The following is a 19,047-nucleotide window of genomic DNA, read 5'->3' as shown; positions in this document are numbered from 1 at the left end:
GCCTCACCAGTACCTTGTTTTGATTTTTTAATGACTAAGTGTAACAAAACCAAGCAACCGTGAACAAGATTAACTGTACACATACATTCAGTAACTTCAGACGTGTTAGTCTATAACTACATTGTATGAAGTGACCTCAATACCTGTTTCCTCTTTACTCTTCCTCCCCCTCTCCCATGAAAGAAAGATTCATATACAGTGCAGCTTGGAGCCACTGCTCAAAACCAGCAGAAATATTTTCGTTTCCTTCAGCAGGAAATGTGTTAGGCCAGGCACTGATTTAACTCTGGTTTAACTTCCTGTACCTCAGTGTTTGCTTTCATTGATCAGAATACCTTTCCTGACTACCAGGTTAGTATTTCTTTTACCAGCAGGAATCCTCTGGGAGTTCACCTATTTTTCCTTTTGACATGACTGATTATTTCAAAGTCTGTTACTTGATTCGGATGTAAGGCTTATAGGATCCAAGATGCCCAACTTAAATTTATAATCTAACCATTTAATTTGATAGTGCAAATACAAAACTGGCAATTAAGTGGACCAAAAAAATTTTCTTACAGGACAATGCTGTTCAATCCTTACTATTTCAGAAGGACTCCTTGGTAAATCCTGTTCAAAACCCACATTATCTCTTTTGTGTTCATAGATTGATCCCATGAAGGAGAACAAATTTTTATAACTCATTGTGTTGAAGACCTTGAGAGATTCTGCTGGATAAGTCTTGCAAGTGCTTCTTTACCTAGCAGGAAAACAAAACACAATGAACCACTTTTAGTAAGACAATGAATTATCAACGTATATTCAGATTTTGCTATCAGTGTATGTGACAACCGGAAGAGCAGAAACCAGGGAGATTTCAGGCATTTTAGGTCTACGAAAAACAATTATGCATACCCTGTACTAAACATGGAGCACAGGTGTGCCTTAAACTCCCCCCACAGAAGTCATTCAAATTGCATGGAAAATCAGCACTGGATAACCTACATACCCTCTGCTACTGAGTTAAACTTTCAACATGTATGTACGGTGGATTTGATTTATACAGACCTTATATCCCAGCTCTTTTGTCTTTTCTTCCAGCATGGCATATTTCTCTTTGTTTCTGGTTAGATGGTCCTTATCTCCAGTTCCCTCTACATGCTTCAGTTTCTGGTGTGAAATCTCTAACTGTTTCTGATAATGATGGTGTTTCTCAATTTTTGCTTCAAAGTGTTTCAGCTCTTCCTACAACAACAAATACACACAGCTTCACAGCATCTTCCTTCCAAGGCTTCCTCTCTTTTTTCTTGCCAAAACATCCCTAATGCTACCTTACTAAGTCAAGCACAGAAAGCTTTTTCAGTTCCTTGCTTCTTAAGAATGTCTGGACAAAACATTATCATCACCACCCAGACACCAAATTTTGAAGGCAGGTGCTGACAATGTCCCACTGCACAGTCCTCAAAAGGAGACTGCTGATGGCTGTGAGGTGCTGGGAGACCAGCAGTGAATACCAAATTAAAGTTTATACCCATGAATAGTGGACTGGAGGGAGGGAGACACACACACAATTTTTAAGAGAAGCCTCTTTTCAAAATCAGGGCCTGGATTTGACGTTTTCTGCTCAGACTTAAATGTTTTCAGTTTGCAGTCTGCTATGATGTATCTGAAACAGGATGAATTCATTAACAAACAAAAAGCCCTCCTAGTTTGCCCCAAAGACAGCGGCCAGACTAACTGTGGTGTTCAGGGACGTATCAGAGACAGTCCTCAGATAACCTGGTACCCTGCAAGGGGGATCAAAGAACAACTAGTGTCTCTACCCTCCCATATGAAGGCTGGTTCTTTGGCCAATCAGAAGACACAACTTCAGCTGCTCAAATAAGGCTGAAGTGAATCAGCACGTGATTTCTTTAATTCTGCTTTCACGGACTTTTTAAACAGGCAGATGTTTCCCTGTGATTCTTAGTGCTTTACTTTTGTTAGGATGTCCCAACATTCACACTAACCAGACAGGTTTTGTCTGGTGAAGAGGGTTCGCATGAATGAAGATTTCTACTAAAACAGTAAAATTAACAAGGAGACATGTGTTCTTGCTTATGGAATGGAGTTTTTCTTTTTCACTGTGGCAGATATGAAGGCGAAATTTACCTCTCATGCAATCATACAGTCCTGACCAAAATGTCCCACTGAGGTCAGCAGAAGCCTTGTTGCAGACTTCAGCAGGCTTCCTCTGACACTCTTAAAAGCAGGGCCACTGAAATCAGTGTAATTAAAACATTTGCTTCATAAAAGAATCGGGCTGTGTGCGAGTTAAAAGAATGGATTTTTGACATCGAAGAGACAGATTTCAATCCCTGTCCCAGGCAGCTGAAACTCTCTCACTGCCTTATCTGGAAAAGAAGCTCAAGGTGTGCCTAGCCATGTCTTGGAGGGTAAGACAACATCCTAAGTACATGTAACTCCATGAAGAAGCCCTCATGAGTTACTTCTCCAGGCTATCAATCAAAACCTATTCTGATAAACAGGTCAAGTCAGATGAAAAAAACATTTTCTCAATGCAATTTGAATTAAAAAAACCCAGCATGAACCCCATAAAATTAATTCCCGTAATATTTCCTTTAAAAGCAGTTTTTATCATGGTACTTTTGGGTCAGTTCAAGACAGCTCCCACACAGGAAGTTAGCAGTGCAAGAGGTGGGCATGAGAGCGAAATGGTTGGGTATATAGAGTACACTGCTTCCCAAAGAGGTAATTACATTTAGACATTGGGTGAGAGAGGGAACTCTGGGGCACTGGAAACAAACAAGCAGGGCCTGATCTTTCAAAGATTTAAAACATGCAACACGCTTTGACAGGATTCACAATTTTCATTTTGCTGATTATAACAGAACCATGCCTATGACTAGTTACATACATGTGTCACTATTTGAACTATTAAGAAAGAAGCATGACTTTTCTTTGGTGTCTGAAGAGCCATACAGAAGTGGCTGCACTCAGAGTAACATGGAGTGTTTCTTTACGTGGGAAAATATCTTTCCATAAAAGATCTAACTGGAATTCTACTTACCCGAAAAGATTCAAGTTCTTTCTCAGTGAAATTGGCTGATTTGGCCATGTCCCACAAATCAATCACTCTTGGTTCTTCAAATTCTAAACAAACACACACCACTAAATGAAAACCCGGACTCAATGCTTTTATGCCCAGCTTCTATGAAAGATGAGCATGCTTTCTCACATACATACACAGATATATTAAGTGCTGCATTACTAACATGTCTATTTAGACAAAAAGGGAGAAAAATCCAAGTACTTGACACTATAGTATTGCTGTAGCATATATTTTTTAAAAAGCAAAAAATCCCCAAGGAACTGAATAATGGCATTGCTTGCCGTGCATGTTGTCTCACTTACCTGCTCTCCTGGGGCTGAAGGTGTAATATCCCTTCTCACGTGGGCATGGAAGACAGAACTATCCTCTTTACAGGCTGTCGCTATCCTTTCATTGGGCTTCTAAATAGAACAGGCTGGCTCTATCTCTTCAGCCCACTGTGGTCACACCGTGTACTGTGATCCTGTGCCTACATCTTATTACTTGCCTGCTGATTTTTAATTTTTTAAAAATGAAGTTAATCCCAAATAAGCAGAAAAACCACCGTATCGTACCACTGGTTGCGTCATATCCCTGGTGACTGACTTTACGCAAACGCTCAAACCCCTGATTGATGCTTCTTAGCTTGTCTTTGAGTTCCCTGTGTTTGTTATGCAAGATTTCCTCTTTCACCAGGTTCTCTTCAGATGGGTTGATAACATTTTTGTGGATATCTGTTGAAGGAGGAAAGTGTTATTTATTGTAGGCCAAATCCTGACAGGTCAAAAGCTCCAGAAATCCCTCAAATCTGAGGTTAATAAAAGATGGTAAGCTCTTAGCATTTGAGTTGAGTGTAAATAAAGCATCAACACCACACTTTAAGAAGCAGTAACTTCTTTTGTAGGTCAATAATAAGATCAGTGGGGGGGCTGCTATAACAGAAATGGTTTTTAACTACTACTGGCCACCAGCCAAGATTTTAGTAACGAAATATTCTTCTTTTCCTAAGTTAGCAATATCCCAAGGAAATGGGATAGGGATGGTTGATGAATTCTGCACCCTCTTCTCCGGGCATTTCATGAACCAATCAGGACATGTGATGTTGAAATGACTTCCAGTAGCTTCCAGCTTGGATTCTACAATGCAAACATCAAACTGCCTATGAGCTTTAGAATAATTTGGCTCTAACAATTTTAGCTAGGATTAGTACAGCAAGCTGGATTCAGATCCTTGATGCTTTAATACACCTCAGGCCCAGTGCCCAAGATAGTTAAGTATATCCTCTTGGGCTCCCAGCTGGTGAGATAAAACATGCATGTTCTGCAGACTTTAGGACCACATTTTGCAGCAGTGGATCTATGCTTGCTGCATAATTACAGCCATCGTTGCTAATCTGATGGTATCTTCCCTGCTTGAAATGCAGGCAGTCAGGAAACTGAAATGGCAACATTTTCATTAGCTGGCAAGTTCTTTGGCAGCTAACGCAGAACTAAACCCAGCAAGTATCTGGAAATGTCAGCATCTGCAAGCGGTTCTGACAGAAATGTCAGACTTCAGGAGTTTCAAAGAAAGCTTGGAAACAATGGAGGAAATGGGCAGAGAAAAGACTCGTGCTGATCTCGAAACAGAGAAATGTTCAGGCACCTTCTGTTCTGCTCACGGTCTCCAGCAGAATATTGTATTCACGAATCTTTTCTTTGTGATGCTTAAATTCTCGCCAAAGCTTATCCAACTCCTCATCAGAGAACTTCCCAGAGGTCTTGGCCTGAAAGAAACATGAGCTCATTATGCTTTCCAGGCCAAGTGCTTTTAAGTGCACTCAGCTGCCAAAAATTTTTCCCACATTTAGAAAATTATTAAGTCCAGCTTTTCCTTAAGATCTTTCATTTTAAATCTCTTTGTATTGGTATGAGGTCAGGATTTAGACATCAACAGATACGGTGGCTTTAATCATGTCAAAAGGAAGTTTGCCTCACACTTACAAAGCCTGACTTGCTATGGACTACCCAGTGAAAAGTATCTGCCATTTCTATTCCACGGGAAACAATTTCATATAGAAATAAGGGCCATGGAGCTCCATCTGCAACTGCAAGAGGACTGTTTGCATAAGGGTTGTATCCTGATATTAAGCGCAGTCTTTACTTAACCTTGCTCTTACTGGCAAGTGAAGATTTTATCACTGCTGTGCATTTGCTCCGCAGTGATTTGTTCCTCACCAGACCACTTTTTAGCAATTAGGGAAGCACTTGTCAGACAGCTGGAGCACTACCCACAAATCTGGTGACTTATTTGCCGCAATGCATGATCAAAAGTGAATGTTTTTGATACCTGTTTAGCCCCAGCCCTTTCTTTTGCTTAGGGAATTTTTCTATCTAATGCACTTTACTGCTCCCCAAAGCACATGACATCATGTCCCTTGCCAGAGCTGTATCTAGTTACAGTAATATTTTAAAACCTAGCAAATCTTTTTTCTCTGCTTTACTATCGCTGCTCTAGACTGGCGTAAGAATTCTTTGCTTTACCGGACTACTTGTTTCCTAAAACTTGCATTATTTATTTTTTGAAGATTATGACTTCACCAGTTTTAACTTCCCAGAGTAACTTTTATGCACTAATGCAAATCCTGGAAATTTTCACTTGAATACCAGGTTGGGAAAGTCCTTTTATAACACACCCCACTATAAATTTCACTTTTAAACAGTTTATGAAATAGTTCTATTTTAAATGCATCTTTTTAAAAAGCCCAGAAACAACAATAAGGAAAAGAGGAAAAACACCATAGGTATAGTACCACACAGTGTAAGAGTCACTCAAAGGCAAATCGTAAGTTCCGTGACATTTGAGGGAAAACTCTGTTTGCCCTCGGTGGACCCAGGATCTTACTCTCCATGCACACTGGTGCATGTGTTTTCTTTGGCAAAGAGAACCTGACACGTCTGGTGACCTGGAGGCAGGTGGGATGCCCTCAGGGCACAAAGATGTGAGCTACAGAGCACAGCAGCTTGGCCAGGACTTAGAAGCAGAGTAGCAGAGCTATTCAGTTCCAAGTCTCAGGGCTCTCAGAAGCCACAGACAATGGTTCAATGATGAAACACTGATTTCCTACACTCCAGTTCCTGGAAACCATACTCACCTTGCTCCATAATTTTTCCAGTCTTGGATCATCTAGCGTATCACTTTCTGTACCATCTTTAATGTAGTTGGTATCAGCTAGTTGAGAGTCCTTCTTTCCATTCATTCCGTATTTAGCCATAATGACTGCAAAGGAACAGAAGATACAGAAACATTAAAACCAGCTATGGACCTATGGAAGATGAGATTGGCTACATCCTTGACTTGCAGCTCACAGTGGAAATGATACCAGTTTAAGACACAGAGGTCCCACAGAGGCCTCTTCTGAGAACAACAGAGGCAAAGGAATCTGTTAGCCTCCTGCCTCTTCCTACTGACCTCTAAAGTACTCATGTGTGCTCAGTGTCTGGAAAGAAAACCTGTTATTTAATGGTTCAAACACAAACATAGGTGTCTAACCATGCATGTATCTGATGCAATGTTTAAACTCCTTCTGCAAAGATGTACCTTACCATTTAAGTTGCGTCTGAGTTTGGCTTCTTTCTCTCCATCTTCATCTAGCCCTTCAGCCTTCAGTTTTTTCCAGCTTAGTTCATCTTTTTCTTGTATTTTTAGATCACTGTGCAACTCTGCCAGTTTCACAGCAGAAAGATGAAGCTAACAAGAACAAAGAAAGGTTTGTATTCAGTTACGTGGAGTCACCTCTTGCTGCAGTGTTACCTCAGAAGCCAGTTCAATGAGGAAGCAGTATGTCTAATAAACACAGACCCAGAACTCAGTATTATTTTTAAACATCAGAATGATACTGAAAAGATTCAGCCATTCATTTGAGTGTCAGCAGGTTATCTGAAAGTAAGTAGGAAAAATATAATTATTTTGAGCTAATGCACTAAATTCCTATTGACAGCAGTTCAGGAACCTATGTACCTTACTGTTTCTGCTTTCAGCTTAGACTGTCCTATTAATTAGTCTTGTGCTACTGTATATAATTATTTTAATTTTTAAACTAAGTTTTTTTCCTGTATCTTGCACTTGGCTTACTGAAATAATTTGTTAAAACCCAGAGTAGTTAGAATCACAGGTAAATATAAAATTTATAGAACGCATTAAAACTTCTGATCCCTGTAATACTAAAGCAAAGGAGCAGCCCTATTGTTTTCTTTACCACCTACTTTTGGGCAACTGCTTGATAAAAGTTAAGCACTTAGTAGGAATCACTTTATTTTATTTATGATTTTCAGTATGTGCTAAAGTCAAAAAAAACAGGAAGGAATTTTGCTCATCCAGCTGTGTGTTGCAATGCTGAATTGCAATATCTATCTTTTATGTCAAAACAAGGAGTTCCTTATTTTCAGTACTATCTCCACCATTACCAAAATGAAGGAAAGCGAGTTTGGCACCGGCACACACATATTTCAAAGCAGGTCTAACGGGCATAGTTCTCCTCTTATTTCAGACCCTGCCCAGACATACTGAAAAATCACTTTCTGAAACACAGGCTGGGTGTCAGTTGTACTCAAAAGTGAAATTTAGATGGTGGCAAATTTAGTTCAAGTAGGTGTTGCCTTTCTAAAATCTGGCTCACACATATAAAATTTACTAAAGCTTAGATCTTTACTCTGACAGAGTTAACTTCATTTTACATTTCAGCATCCTAACGTAGATGATGTAAAGCACCTCAAATTTGAACTCCAGAAGATCCAGGTATGAGAATGAAAAAAGACTGTAATAGGAAAAATAAGAGGAAACTGACAATACTATCACAGAATCACAGAATGTTAGGGGTTGGAAGGGACCTCGAAAGATCATCTAGTCCAACCCCCCTGCCAGAGCAGGACCACCTAGAGCAGGTCACACAGGAACGTGTCCAGGCGGGTTTTGAATGTCTCCAGAGAAGGAGACTCCACAACCTCTCTAGGCAGCCTGTTCCAGTGCTCTTCACCCTCACAGTGAAAAAGTTTTCCCTTATGTTAGTGTGGAACCTCCTGTGCTCCAGCTTGTACCTGTTGCCCCTTGTCCTGTCATTGGACATCACTGAGAAGAGCCCAGCTCCATCCTCCTGACACTCGCCCTTTATGTATTTATAGACATTAATGAGGTCACCCCTCAGTCTCCTCCAAGCTAAAGAGACCCAGCTCCCTCAGCCTTTCATCAGAAGGGGGATGTTCCACCCCCTTAATCACCTTTGTGGCTCTGTGCTGGACTCTTTCAAGCAGTTCCCTGTCCTTCTTGAACTGAGGGGCCCAGAACTGGACACACTATTCCAGATGTGGTCTCACCAGGGCAGAGGAGAGGGGGAGGAGAACCTCTCTTGACCTCCTGACCACCCCCCTTCTAACACACCCCAGGATGTCATTGGCCTTCTTGGCCACGAGGGCACACTGGTGGGTCATGGTCATCCTGCTGCCCACCAGGACCCCCAGGTCCCTTTCCCCTACGCTACTCTCTTAACAGCTCAGTCCCCAACCCATACTGGTCCATGGGGCTGTTCTTTCCCAGATGCAAGACTCTACACTTGCCCTTGTTGTATTTCATTAGATTTCTCCTCGCCCAGCTCTCCAGCCTGTCCAGGTCTCTCTGAATGGCAGCACAGCCTTCTGGTGTGTCAGCCACTCCTCCCAGTTTTGTGTCATCAGCAAACTTGCTGACAGTGCACTCTGTTCCCTCATCCAGGTCATTGATGAATATATTGAATAGTACTGGTCCCAGTACCGACCCCTGAGGGACTCCACTAGATACAGGCCTCCAACTAGACCCTGTCCCATTGACCACAACTCTCTGACTTTCCTTCAACCAATTCACAATCCACCTCACTACCCGATCATCCAGACCACACTTTCTCAGTTTAGCTGCGAGGATGCTGTGGGAGACGGTGTCAAATGCTTTCATTATAGTTTATTTCTAGTCTCCATGTTGTTTCTTTTCCAGCTGTCAGCTCGCAGTTGGAGTCCCATTATCACACACTGCCCTATCCCTATCCCCTCCTTCTCCCATCGAGGGAAGGAATATTTGAATACCTTCTTTTGGCACATTGGGAGGCAGCGTTATGGCAGGGGTTCTAGTTTTTGACTAAATACAGAGATCTCCTGCCTCTAATTCAATAGTTCAGGCTGGGGAATGTCTATCCAGGACATAGGAAATCCAGAATTAATATTAACTATATTCTTTCGCCTGAAAGAACTGAACCTTTACCAGCCATTGACCCTAACTTCTATGCTCCACAATATTCAGGAGATGAATATAGGTGTGCAGTGTGCTCCTCCCCTCCTGTTGGAGATGTTCTGCTTAGGTGTAATTAAGTATTTCCACTGTAATTAAATGCTCTGTATTTTCACTTTAGTTATTTTTTTTTAGCTCAGAGTAAGAGAAATTCACGTATCACTGTCAAAATCAAGGTGCTCATCTGGGGATGGTGACACCGGTTTGCTGGTCCTCCCACATGTGACTACATCACTTAGTAAAAATGAAGGTGACAACCACCAAGGTGGAGGGTTTCTTAGTCTCCTGTATCCTGGGAAGATCAACACTTCCCATAACACAAACATGTGGCAGGAGAGGGGAAAGAGATACCTCCTGAGAGAACATCTTACACAGCACCGCTGCTCCCAGCCGCCAGGGACAGCCGCCAGGCAGCGGGGCTGTGTGGGTCCTGCTCTGAGCTGCCCGTCAGGGCCAGCCAGGCCCGAAAACCAAACAGCCACCGCAGCCCAGAGGCCCAACACCAAGCCGGGGCCTGTCGAGCCGACGCCGGGCCGGACAGCCTCGGTTTCTCCTTACATACAAGTCCCCCGCTCCAACCGCCGCCCGCGCCGCTTCTCCCGCTGCACCCCATCTCCTGGGGCGGCTGACGGGGAATGAGCGTCCGAAGCGGCCAAGCCCGACGCTGGGTTCCCCTCAGAGCTCTGCCAGAGCTCCGCCTCGGAGCGCCGCCATCGTCCCGGCTCCTCCCGCGCCGCCTCACTCACCCGCTGCGCCTTCTCCCAAACCTGGTTCAGCCTCACCACCCGGAACTCCCCGGCCTCCCGCCGCTTGGCGCCGGCGGCCGCCAACCCCTCGTTGGCCTCCCGGGAGTACTTGCTGGTCCGGACGACAGCGGCAAGGAGGAGCGCGGCACCGAGAGCCGCCAGAGCCCGCGGCGCCGCCATGTCGCGCTGGACGGAGAACTACGAGTCCCGAGATGCCGTGCGGCTTCCCGCCCTCCGGCCCCGGCCGGGCGGCCGCTGAGGTGCGGGCTTCGTGCCCTCCTCGGCGAGGGAGAGGGAGGTTTGTGGAGGAAAACAGGGTGAAAATCCAGTTTAGGTGAGAACTTAGTGTCTAGTTTGGGGTCTGGGTAGCGTGAGAAGATTTAGGTTTGGGCGGTTTCTCTTCGAGTGGCTTCGTGTCATTCTCCTGAGTGTTTGCTTCACAAAATGTGGAAATGTGCTGAATGTGGCAGGTTTTGTGACTGTTGGTGGTTTTTTTTTTTTTCCACAGCCTGTAGTGGCTACAGAGAAGACTTTCCCGCTCCCTACGTGTCCCTCAGCGAGGTGTTGCTGTCAGCTGTGTGGGGAAAAGGGAACACGATGGTTTAAACACCAGCCCTTTGAGTGAACAAAGTTTTCAGATACTAGCACGGTGTTCAAGAGTATACAGAAAAAGAAAAGGCAGCTCAGGAAGGGCAGAAGGCCGGAATGGGGACCACTTCCCCAGCACTCCCTATGAGGGGAAGAAGGACTCTGTCCTCCCTTGGAGGTGGTAGGACACCTCTGCCCAGGGCAGCACATAGGGTTTGATGGTGTGGGGAGAAGGAGGATTGTGGGGAATGTAATGATGAGTAGATTGGGTTGTTATTGAAGGGTTACGGGAATGGCTCTGAGGTTGGTGGTGTGTGCTGAGAGTGCAGCTCCTGAGCAGGATGCCCCGTCCTGCATGGTGCCAACCTCCATTTGCAGTGCTTCCTTCTCAAGTAGACAGCCAAGAAGTGCAGGAGGCAGTGGGAAGTCTTTGGAGGGGATTAAGTCAAGCTGTATTAAGAAAAAAACCCATGAGGCTGTGAAAATGCCCAATATTTAATCCTCAGTTGGTATATATCCTCCCCGGCTTTAAACAAAATTGCTAAAATTGAGTGCTGCTATGAAAGAAGTGCAGGAGATGCAGAGCACACTCCATGTGGGTGTTTCTGAGGGGAAGGCCGTGAAGAAAGCTGTTCCTTCTCTCGTCTTCTTGATGAATCCTTCTGCACACTGCAAAGCTTGTGTAGTATGGGATCTTCAGCATAGCTGGGCATCTCTGTGTGGAGTTTAGCAAGGTAGTGGTGAGGTTGTTTTCCTGAGCCTAGCTGGTGGTGGAGGCAAAAGTTCACTTCGGATCTCATGTGTGACCTTGAGCAAATTAAAGTGTAGCTCTGTAGTACTGTCAACACCAAGCCTTCAGGCATTATAAATCAGTCCTATGAAAACAAATAGATTGCCTAAAGTATAATGAGATTTCTGAAAATAATGCCTGGGAAGGATTTTTACTGAACTCTTATTTTTGCCTTGTAATATGAGCAATATAAACGTCTTGTCTTTTCTCTTCCACATTTTCCTAAGTCAGTGCAGAGATAGTCAGTCACATGAACCTAGAAGCTGTTGCTATAAGACTAAGAAGTGGATCAAAGTATTGCAGTATACATTGCATGAAGAGAAATTGAAGTGAGCATTGAAGTACACATTGAAATATAGAGACATGACTGGAAAAGAAGCCCATCAGCCTTACCCAAATCTTGCAGAGCTCCCCACATCAATTTTAGGATTTAAGACTTGTTTTAGTCTTAGTATTACAGTGTATATATGTATTGTCGAGTCATTTTGGAACAGATGGTTTTGTCTTGTCTTTCATTTGAAGTATTGATTGAGTTTTCAGGCTCTCTGCAAATAAATTCAACCTCCATGCTGTATAAACTGTTACAGGTTCCTACTGTTTTTCTTGTATTGAGTGTAGTTGGGCATAGCTTTATGCATTTGTTTGCTTGAGTTTTTGAGCTACACTGGGCGAATTTTTAGGAAAAGGTACAGGATACAGCACGGGATGCTGGCTTGTTGGATCTCATTCTCCAGTGCCCTTACATCTGTGTCAAGTGACCACTGCTTGGTATTGTTCTGTATGTCCTGGCCCAAGTGCTTCACCCCCACAAGTAAAAGACAAAATAACTGTATGGACTTCTGTGTAGAGACTTTGGATTTACATTGGTGTTGATGAGGCCAAGCTCATCATGGAGTGCACCTTAGTGTAAATCAGAAACATGCAGTGGGAGGTAATGGGAAATCAACTCCATCGTTTACCTTTCCTGCATACTTTGGGTCAAATTCTTCCTTCATTTTTCCCTAGTGCAGTTGAAAAGCAGCTCAGTTGAATCCCTGGGACTGTGCCAAAAGTGATGTAAGCAGTGGAAGTGCTTAAGCTTTTGCGGACTCTATTGTTTGGATTGTCCAGAGGGCTGTAGCTGAGTTGATGGACCATTGCTTTTTGTGTATTCATTCTTTATTATCCTTATCAAAAAAGAAACATTAACAAAACATGATGTAGACCACTTTCAGAAGCATGTCTTCTCCCCTCTGCTCACTTGAAAAACAAAATTAGAGAAATTTAGAATGAGGTTGACATTGCAAAGCAGTAAAAAGATCAGAGAAAGTCTTAATTAAAAGAAAGACAGAAGAAAGTCTGATGGAATTTATGGAACAGTGCAGGGTTCCTGGTAGAATAAAAAAGAGGCCTTTGAAGCTTGTGTTCAGAGGCTTGAATGTGATTTAAATTACATTCTTCTGAGTACAATGTCAGGAGATCTTTTCCTTTAAGAGTCAGTGTAAGAGCTGGGCCAGCTGCTTCTGGTTTCTTCAGTTTCACCAAAACCAGTTCATTGAATTTACACTTTCCCATATTCTATATACAGCTAAAATTTTTTGTTGGTGATAGAAACTGCTGAGCATTTCAAACACTGTTGCAGAGCTCTGGAAATGAGAGCAGTTGCGGCCTTTCTCATCTCCGTCTTCTATCCTAGCAATATGGTCTGCAGGCTGAGCCTAGCCAGGCAAAATGCAGGGCGGGTGCGATAAGTGTGGCAAGTTTGCACAAGGGTGCTGCTGGCTTTGTCCAAATATGCCCTCACTCGGTCTCTCCAGGGCCCTGCTGAGGGTGTACTGCAGTGATGTCTGTGAACTTTTTGTGAACAATGACCTCAGCCAAAAGTCTGCCCCAGCTGGGAAGTGATGTGTTAGGTGTTTCCCAGGGTGCCTTTCCCTTCCCTCTGGGATACCATGGATATCTCTGTGTAGTAACATGGCCCTACAAGTTTTAGGACTTGTCCAACGCCCTGCTCCTGGTCAAACTAAATTTTAGCAAAGAACAGCACCATTGCCTATTTTTTGTTCCATGCAAGTAAGACTGAGAAGGTCAAATATGAATGCTTGTTTTTGTGACCCCCAGACCTCTCTATAATGGATTATTTTCTTCATACATAAGCATTGGTAAATTTCCCACCAAACCCATCACCTCCTCCCAACCACAACCCTCAACCTGTGTATGAAAAAACAGTTCTACAGGCAGTGGACTAACCTTTCTACCTTTCATTTTTCAAATCCTGGTCCTCATTCTAGCTGTGCCAAGAGCAGCACTCAGGTGAATCAAATCTGAGTTAAAATTTTAGGAGACCTGCTTGCTCTTCCCATCCAGTTCTTTCACATTTCCTCTGTATGGCTCATTATCCTATTAAAAATGCACTTCAACGTTTCATTCTTTAGGACTCTACTTCCAGAAGTGTAAACCTAACCATAACAGTAACATTATACAGAAACAGATAAAATAAAAAAAACCCAACAACCTAATTTCTCTTCTAAGCCATGTTTCTCATTCTGTTTCTGCAAAGCCAACACTTAAGAGTTTCTAATTTGTAATGTGCAATGAATTGTAGAATCCTAGAAAGGTTTGGTTTGGAAGGGACCTTAAAGATCACCCAGTTCCAACCCCCTGCCATGGGCAGGGACACCTTCCACTAGACCAGGTTGCTTCAAGCCCCATCCAACCTGGCCTTGAACACTGCCAGGGAGGGGGCAGCCACAGCTTCTCTGGGCAACCTGTGCCAATGCCTCACCATCCTCACAGGAAAGAACTTCTTCCTAAGATCTGATCTAAATCTACCCACTGTCAGCTTAAAACCATCACCCCTCATCCTATCACTGCACTCCCTGATCAGGAGTCCCTCCCCACCTTTCCTGTAGACCCCTTTCAGCACTGGAAGGCCACTGTAAGGTATCCCCAGAGCCTTCTCTTCTCCAGGCTGAACAACCCCAACTGTCTCAGCCTGTCCTCACAGGGAAGGTGCTTCAGCCCCCTGATTATCTTTGTGGCACTTCTCTGGACACACTCCACCAGGTTCACGTCCTTCTTATGTTGGGGGCCCTAGAGCTGGACGCAGCACTGCAGGTGGGGTCTCCCCAGAGCAGAGTAAAGGGGAAGAATCACCTCCCTTGACCTGCTGGCCACGCTTCTTTTGATGCAGCCCAGGATAGGACAGCAACACCAGTTGCCATTCAGTTTGTGTTTGAAAACTCTGAAAGACAACTGTATCTCCACAATTCCATTGCCCTTTCAGGTTTTTGAGGTATGCAGCATCTGTGAATTTAAGTTCATAAAGTTTTATTTTCCCCCTTTACTCCTAGCCCAAGCCTGAATTACATGATTTATACTTTTATCAGATTTTAGTATAATTATGAGCTCTTTTCATCACTCCTTCCTTCTCTTTGTTTCTGAGGGTGAGAACATCAACAAATAGTGCAAGTTCTGCTTTCCCAGTTCTCTTCTTTCCTGCTCTTGTCCTTAAACTTAACCCCAGCTTTAGCCTTAAATACAAATGAAACATACAGATTATCCTTCCTCACTGATCTCTAGTTTTGCGTATATGCATGATCCACCAGTGAAATGAAATTACTGATACTTAATTTCCTGAAGTATAATATATACTATAGGAAAGTCCTAAGTTGTGTTATGCAAACCTAGACCTATTTGTAAAGATATTCCGTTAGTATATTTTGCAGTCAACAATGCACTCTGTGCTGCTGTGGTCTGAGTAACTTGAATTCTGCTGACTTTCTGCCTATTTCACTATATTTAAAAACAGAAAGGTCTTATGGATATTTAACAGAACCTTAAACATAATCTCGGGACCACTATAAAGATCAAAAAAGTGAAAATAACTGTTAGTATCTGTAGACCCTGATTTTATCCTTGGTTTTGTAAGTCTGCAGTATCCCAACAGTATATCCAAATCATAAACTCATATTTTCCTTTCCTTTAATGTTAACAAGACAACAGTACAAGCTGAAGCCTGAGCTAGGTGACCCATAACTGTTCCAAAATTGATTTAATTACTTTAATATGATATACCCGTGTCTGCACTGAGAACTGGGCGACAAATTATTGCCTACTACTTCTCCTTAACCTAACACTAGTTGTAAACCACCATGAACCAGCTCCTTAAACACTCCCTTTCTTGTCTGTGCCGGTAAAAAGTAAATGTACATTTGTCTTTTGGTTCTAATTTAAATAAATGTAGGACATTTTTATGTAGGGGTGGCAAATAATTTTGAGACTACATTGTCTGGGGTTTTTGCTTGTATGTTTATAGTCTGCTTTTGAGGTCATGCTCCCTTTTAGTTAAGATAGAAGCTGCCCTTTGACTGATCTTTTATCTTCATTGAGATAATATAATAAATACATACTTTGTGCTTATCTAAGTTGGACAAGTGTGTCCAAACTGTAAAAGCAATAATAACTGGCTCTTGGCTATAATATGTATGTATAGTTATAGTTCCATTCACAAAGATTACTACAAAACTCAATGAAAATTTTGAGAATGACCAGCAATTATGACTCTTAAATTTCTTGATTAAGATTAGTTATCAGGCACCTATTATATCTGTGCTATAACTATGCTTTTCCTCATTTAGAAGAAGATTGATCTACATCCAAGCACTATTTAGTGCTTTAGTAAATTAACCACATCATAGTAAATATCTTGGACAGGTGCTCAATCAAAGACTAACTTTTCCTTCCTTATCCATTTGGAAGAGAAGCAATAGTATAATGCCTGTCTAAAGAATGTAGCAGCAAACAAGAAAAGCAAGCTCAGATACCATCTAATTCAAAAGTCCCCCAGTTACAGATTTCTGTACAGTTCTGCTCTCATCTATGAAGTCTAGCATTTTCTACTTTCTGGATTTTTGGAGTGGTATTTTTTTAGTAGTCAGCCTTATATCTGTAACAACCCCACAACTTTGTGGTTATTAAATATTACAGAATAAAAATAGAAGAATATATAAATGGGTCTCCAAATAGTCAAGATTTGCCTGTAGCTTCACCTGAGATACCATGTTTGCATACTAATGCTAGTCCTGGTGCATTGCCTGTTTTTGACAGTGGGTAGATAATACCATTTTGGTGTTAACCACTCTTAGATTTCACCTCCTGAACATCTTGACTTTTTCCCTTGGCCTTGCATGTTAAATAATAGAATTTAGCCAAAGCTGATCTAAGATAACTGTAGATCCTCCATCCAAGGGTTAGAATCAGCTGTGTTGTTCTACAAGAGAATAATACAGGCTCTCTAAATGTCAAGATTTGGTCCCAAAGAAGTGTAAGAAATGTGATGAGAAGGCAAAACTGGCTTGAAAGCATCTGTCTATCCTGTCATAATGGTAAGGGCAAACCAAATCTTCCTGTGGTACATATCACAGCAGTTAGGTACGGCCTCGGTCTGAGCCACAAAGGTACCTTAACACTGTGTATGATCTTACTGGCTCTACTTGCATCTGCAGGGTTTTATTTGTATTTTGGATTAGGTCTTAATAGTTTAAAGGTCCATGCTGATAAAACACTCTTGGGTTAATGCCAGGAATTGATAGCACAGGAACCTTCCAAATCAAGGTGGCTTTGGAGATGCTTCACTGTCATTGCTCAGTTGGTGACATGAAACATTCTCTGTGTCTGGTGTCTGTCTCTCAGTATGGTTTTGTAAACGTGGAGGGATCCTATTTCTTCTTTTACTTTCTTTTAGTAACAGAAGAGAAAGCATTGTTCTGGATCTTATACATTCATTTTCACAGAGATATATAGTTCTGTAAACTGTAATTCACCTTAAATTAAAGAACATTTATTCAGGTGTGCTTTACGTTTTCCAGGATGAAACAGTCAGAGATATGTATCTGGACTAACTGAGCTGAAATCTCTTATCAAACCCTGTCTGTCAAGGGATTAAGCCTGTTCCGAGTGCTATTCTGTGAATCTCAGACCAAGGTCAGAGTCAGCTTTTAGACATGAATTTTGACTGCTGCAGCAGGGCTAACAGAACCTGGATTCATCTGATATTCCCTTAAGGAGTCTGCGGTAGCTCACTGTGATGGAAAGTCACAGTTGTCTGAAGAGCACTTTACACACTCATTCCTCAAATGGCCCAGAGGCTTACAGCTGTACCTGAGACATTGTTGTAAACCCCCCTTCTCTGTGCAAACTCTGTTTTCAGCTCAGAGGAGCAGCCTTCATCACAGCATCTGCCCCCGTGATTGTCTGCAGGGGTGCCTCTCAGTTCCCTGCCCAAGCAAACCCAGATAGGGTGTCCTTTTCCAGCACTGGAAGTTTTAGGTCTGCTTTGTTCCACCTCTGAATCACAGGATTCTGTTGTAGTGTGGACGAAACCATTTTTTTTTTTTTTTTAATAATTTTGTCCATTTAAATTAAGTTAAGATATGCAACTGTTCTGTTTTTCTGAAATAGCTTATTTATTTTCCTTGGATTTAATTCTGTTCATTCAAGCAGGAAGTTAAACAATGTCAAGCTGAAGAAAATGAGTTACATAACATGCTGAAAAGATGAACTGGGGAAATGTTTGTTATTACATTAACTTCTTACCTATGTCCTTAATGTGAATTACTGGAATGTCAAAGAGAACTAACCAGCCTGGAATTTATTTTTAAGTATGTATTTAAATATATATTCTCATTCTTCTATGCACTTAATTTTAGTGAAAGAAAAAAGCAAGTGTTGCTCTAATATTATTGCAAAACATCTCTCTAGAGTAGTTAATTCTCATAAGTGGTAACAGCTTTCTATTGCCATTATCTTACTGAAATTACCTCCTTAGTTAAAGTGTATGAAAACCAGCTTACGAATTCTGCCCTTCTAGAAATGATCTTTGCGGCTGATTAAAGTGAAACTTGACTTGTTTTGGGAAGAAACAAAGTACTCACTGGCATTCTTTGTTGTTGGTTTTAGTGCTGCTGACTACAGATCTAAATGGCTTCTGGCTGCTGTGGTGAATCCAGCTTTCCTCTTTATCTAGTTCCCAAGATGTGTTTTTATAGGCTCTTTCTTTGTAAGTGTGTGTGGGGATAATAAGGATTTTGTAGGTGTAATCTTGACCTGTTTCAGTGAGACAGAGTTTAGGTACTGAATAAACTCAAGATTTGAAATGGGAGGTGGTTTCTCAAGCACTCAGGATCCCAGAAATCAGCTTGGTTTTATAATCCTGGAACCAACAGGGGCTTTACAGTTGTAAGATGACTTGCATTTTTAATATTAAGCATATAGGGTTTTTTTTTAAAATAGAATTCGGACTGTAAACTATTAGTATAAAATGAAAAAATGAATGTAAAATAAACAAACGAATTGCTAACAGATATGTCACCTGCCAGTGAAATGCAGCTCTTCTCTGAGATAAAGCCCATCAGTGCAACTTATAGTTGGGTCTAGTTCAATAAAAAATGCAACAGCAGTTTAATAAAGCAGAATATGAAATAACAAAAAGGATTCTGAAAAACGCCAAATGCCATGTCTTTGAATACCAGGTATTTAAGTGCTGTATTTTTCTCTCATAAAACTATTCTGAAAATTGTAAC

At 42.0% G+C, this 19,047-nt stretch overlaps 1 protein-coding gene across 1 annotated transcript; it reads right to left on the bottom strand.

Annotated features, from left to right (window-relative positions):
• Nucleotides 1-14: 14 nt before the first annotated feature.
• On the bottom strand, nucleotides 15-10,287 carry LRPAP1 (LDL receptor related protein associated protein 1). Its single transcript, XM_086464257.1, has 8 exons — nucleotides 10,108-10,287; nucleotides 6,655-6,799; nucleotides 6,204-6,328; nucleotides 4,715-4,835; nucleotides 3,646-3,804; nucleotides 3,050-3,132; nucleotides 1,048-1,224; nucleotides 15-739 (listed from the first exon to the last, which is right to left on the bottom strand). The coding sequence occupies exons 1-8, from the start codon at nucleotides 10,285-10,287 to the stop codon at nucleotides 674-676; spliced, it is 1,056 nt and encodes a 351-aa protein (XP_086320383.1). The 3' UTR covers nucleotides 15-673.
• Between the last annotated feature and the right edge of the window lie 8,760 nt (nucleotides 10,288-19,047).

Source organism: Leptosomus discolor, chromosome 4 (genome assembly GCF_034619465.1).
Source record: "Leptosomus discolor isolate bLepDis1 chromosome 4, bLepDis1.hap2, whole genome shotgun sequence".
In the NCBI taxonomy this organism is placed as follows: domain Eukaryota; kingdom Metazoa; phylum Chordata; class Aves; order Leptosomiformes; family Leptosomidae; genus Leptosomus; species Leptosomus discolor.
This window is presented reverse-complemented; position numbering and strand designations above follow the sequence as displayed.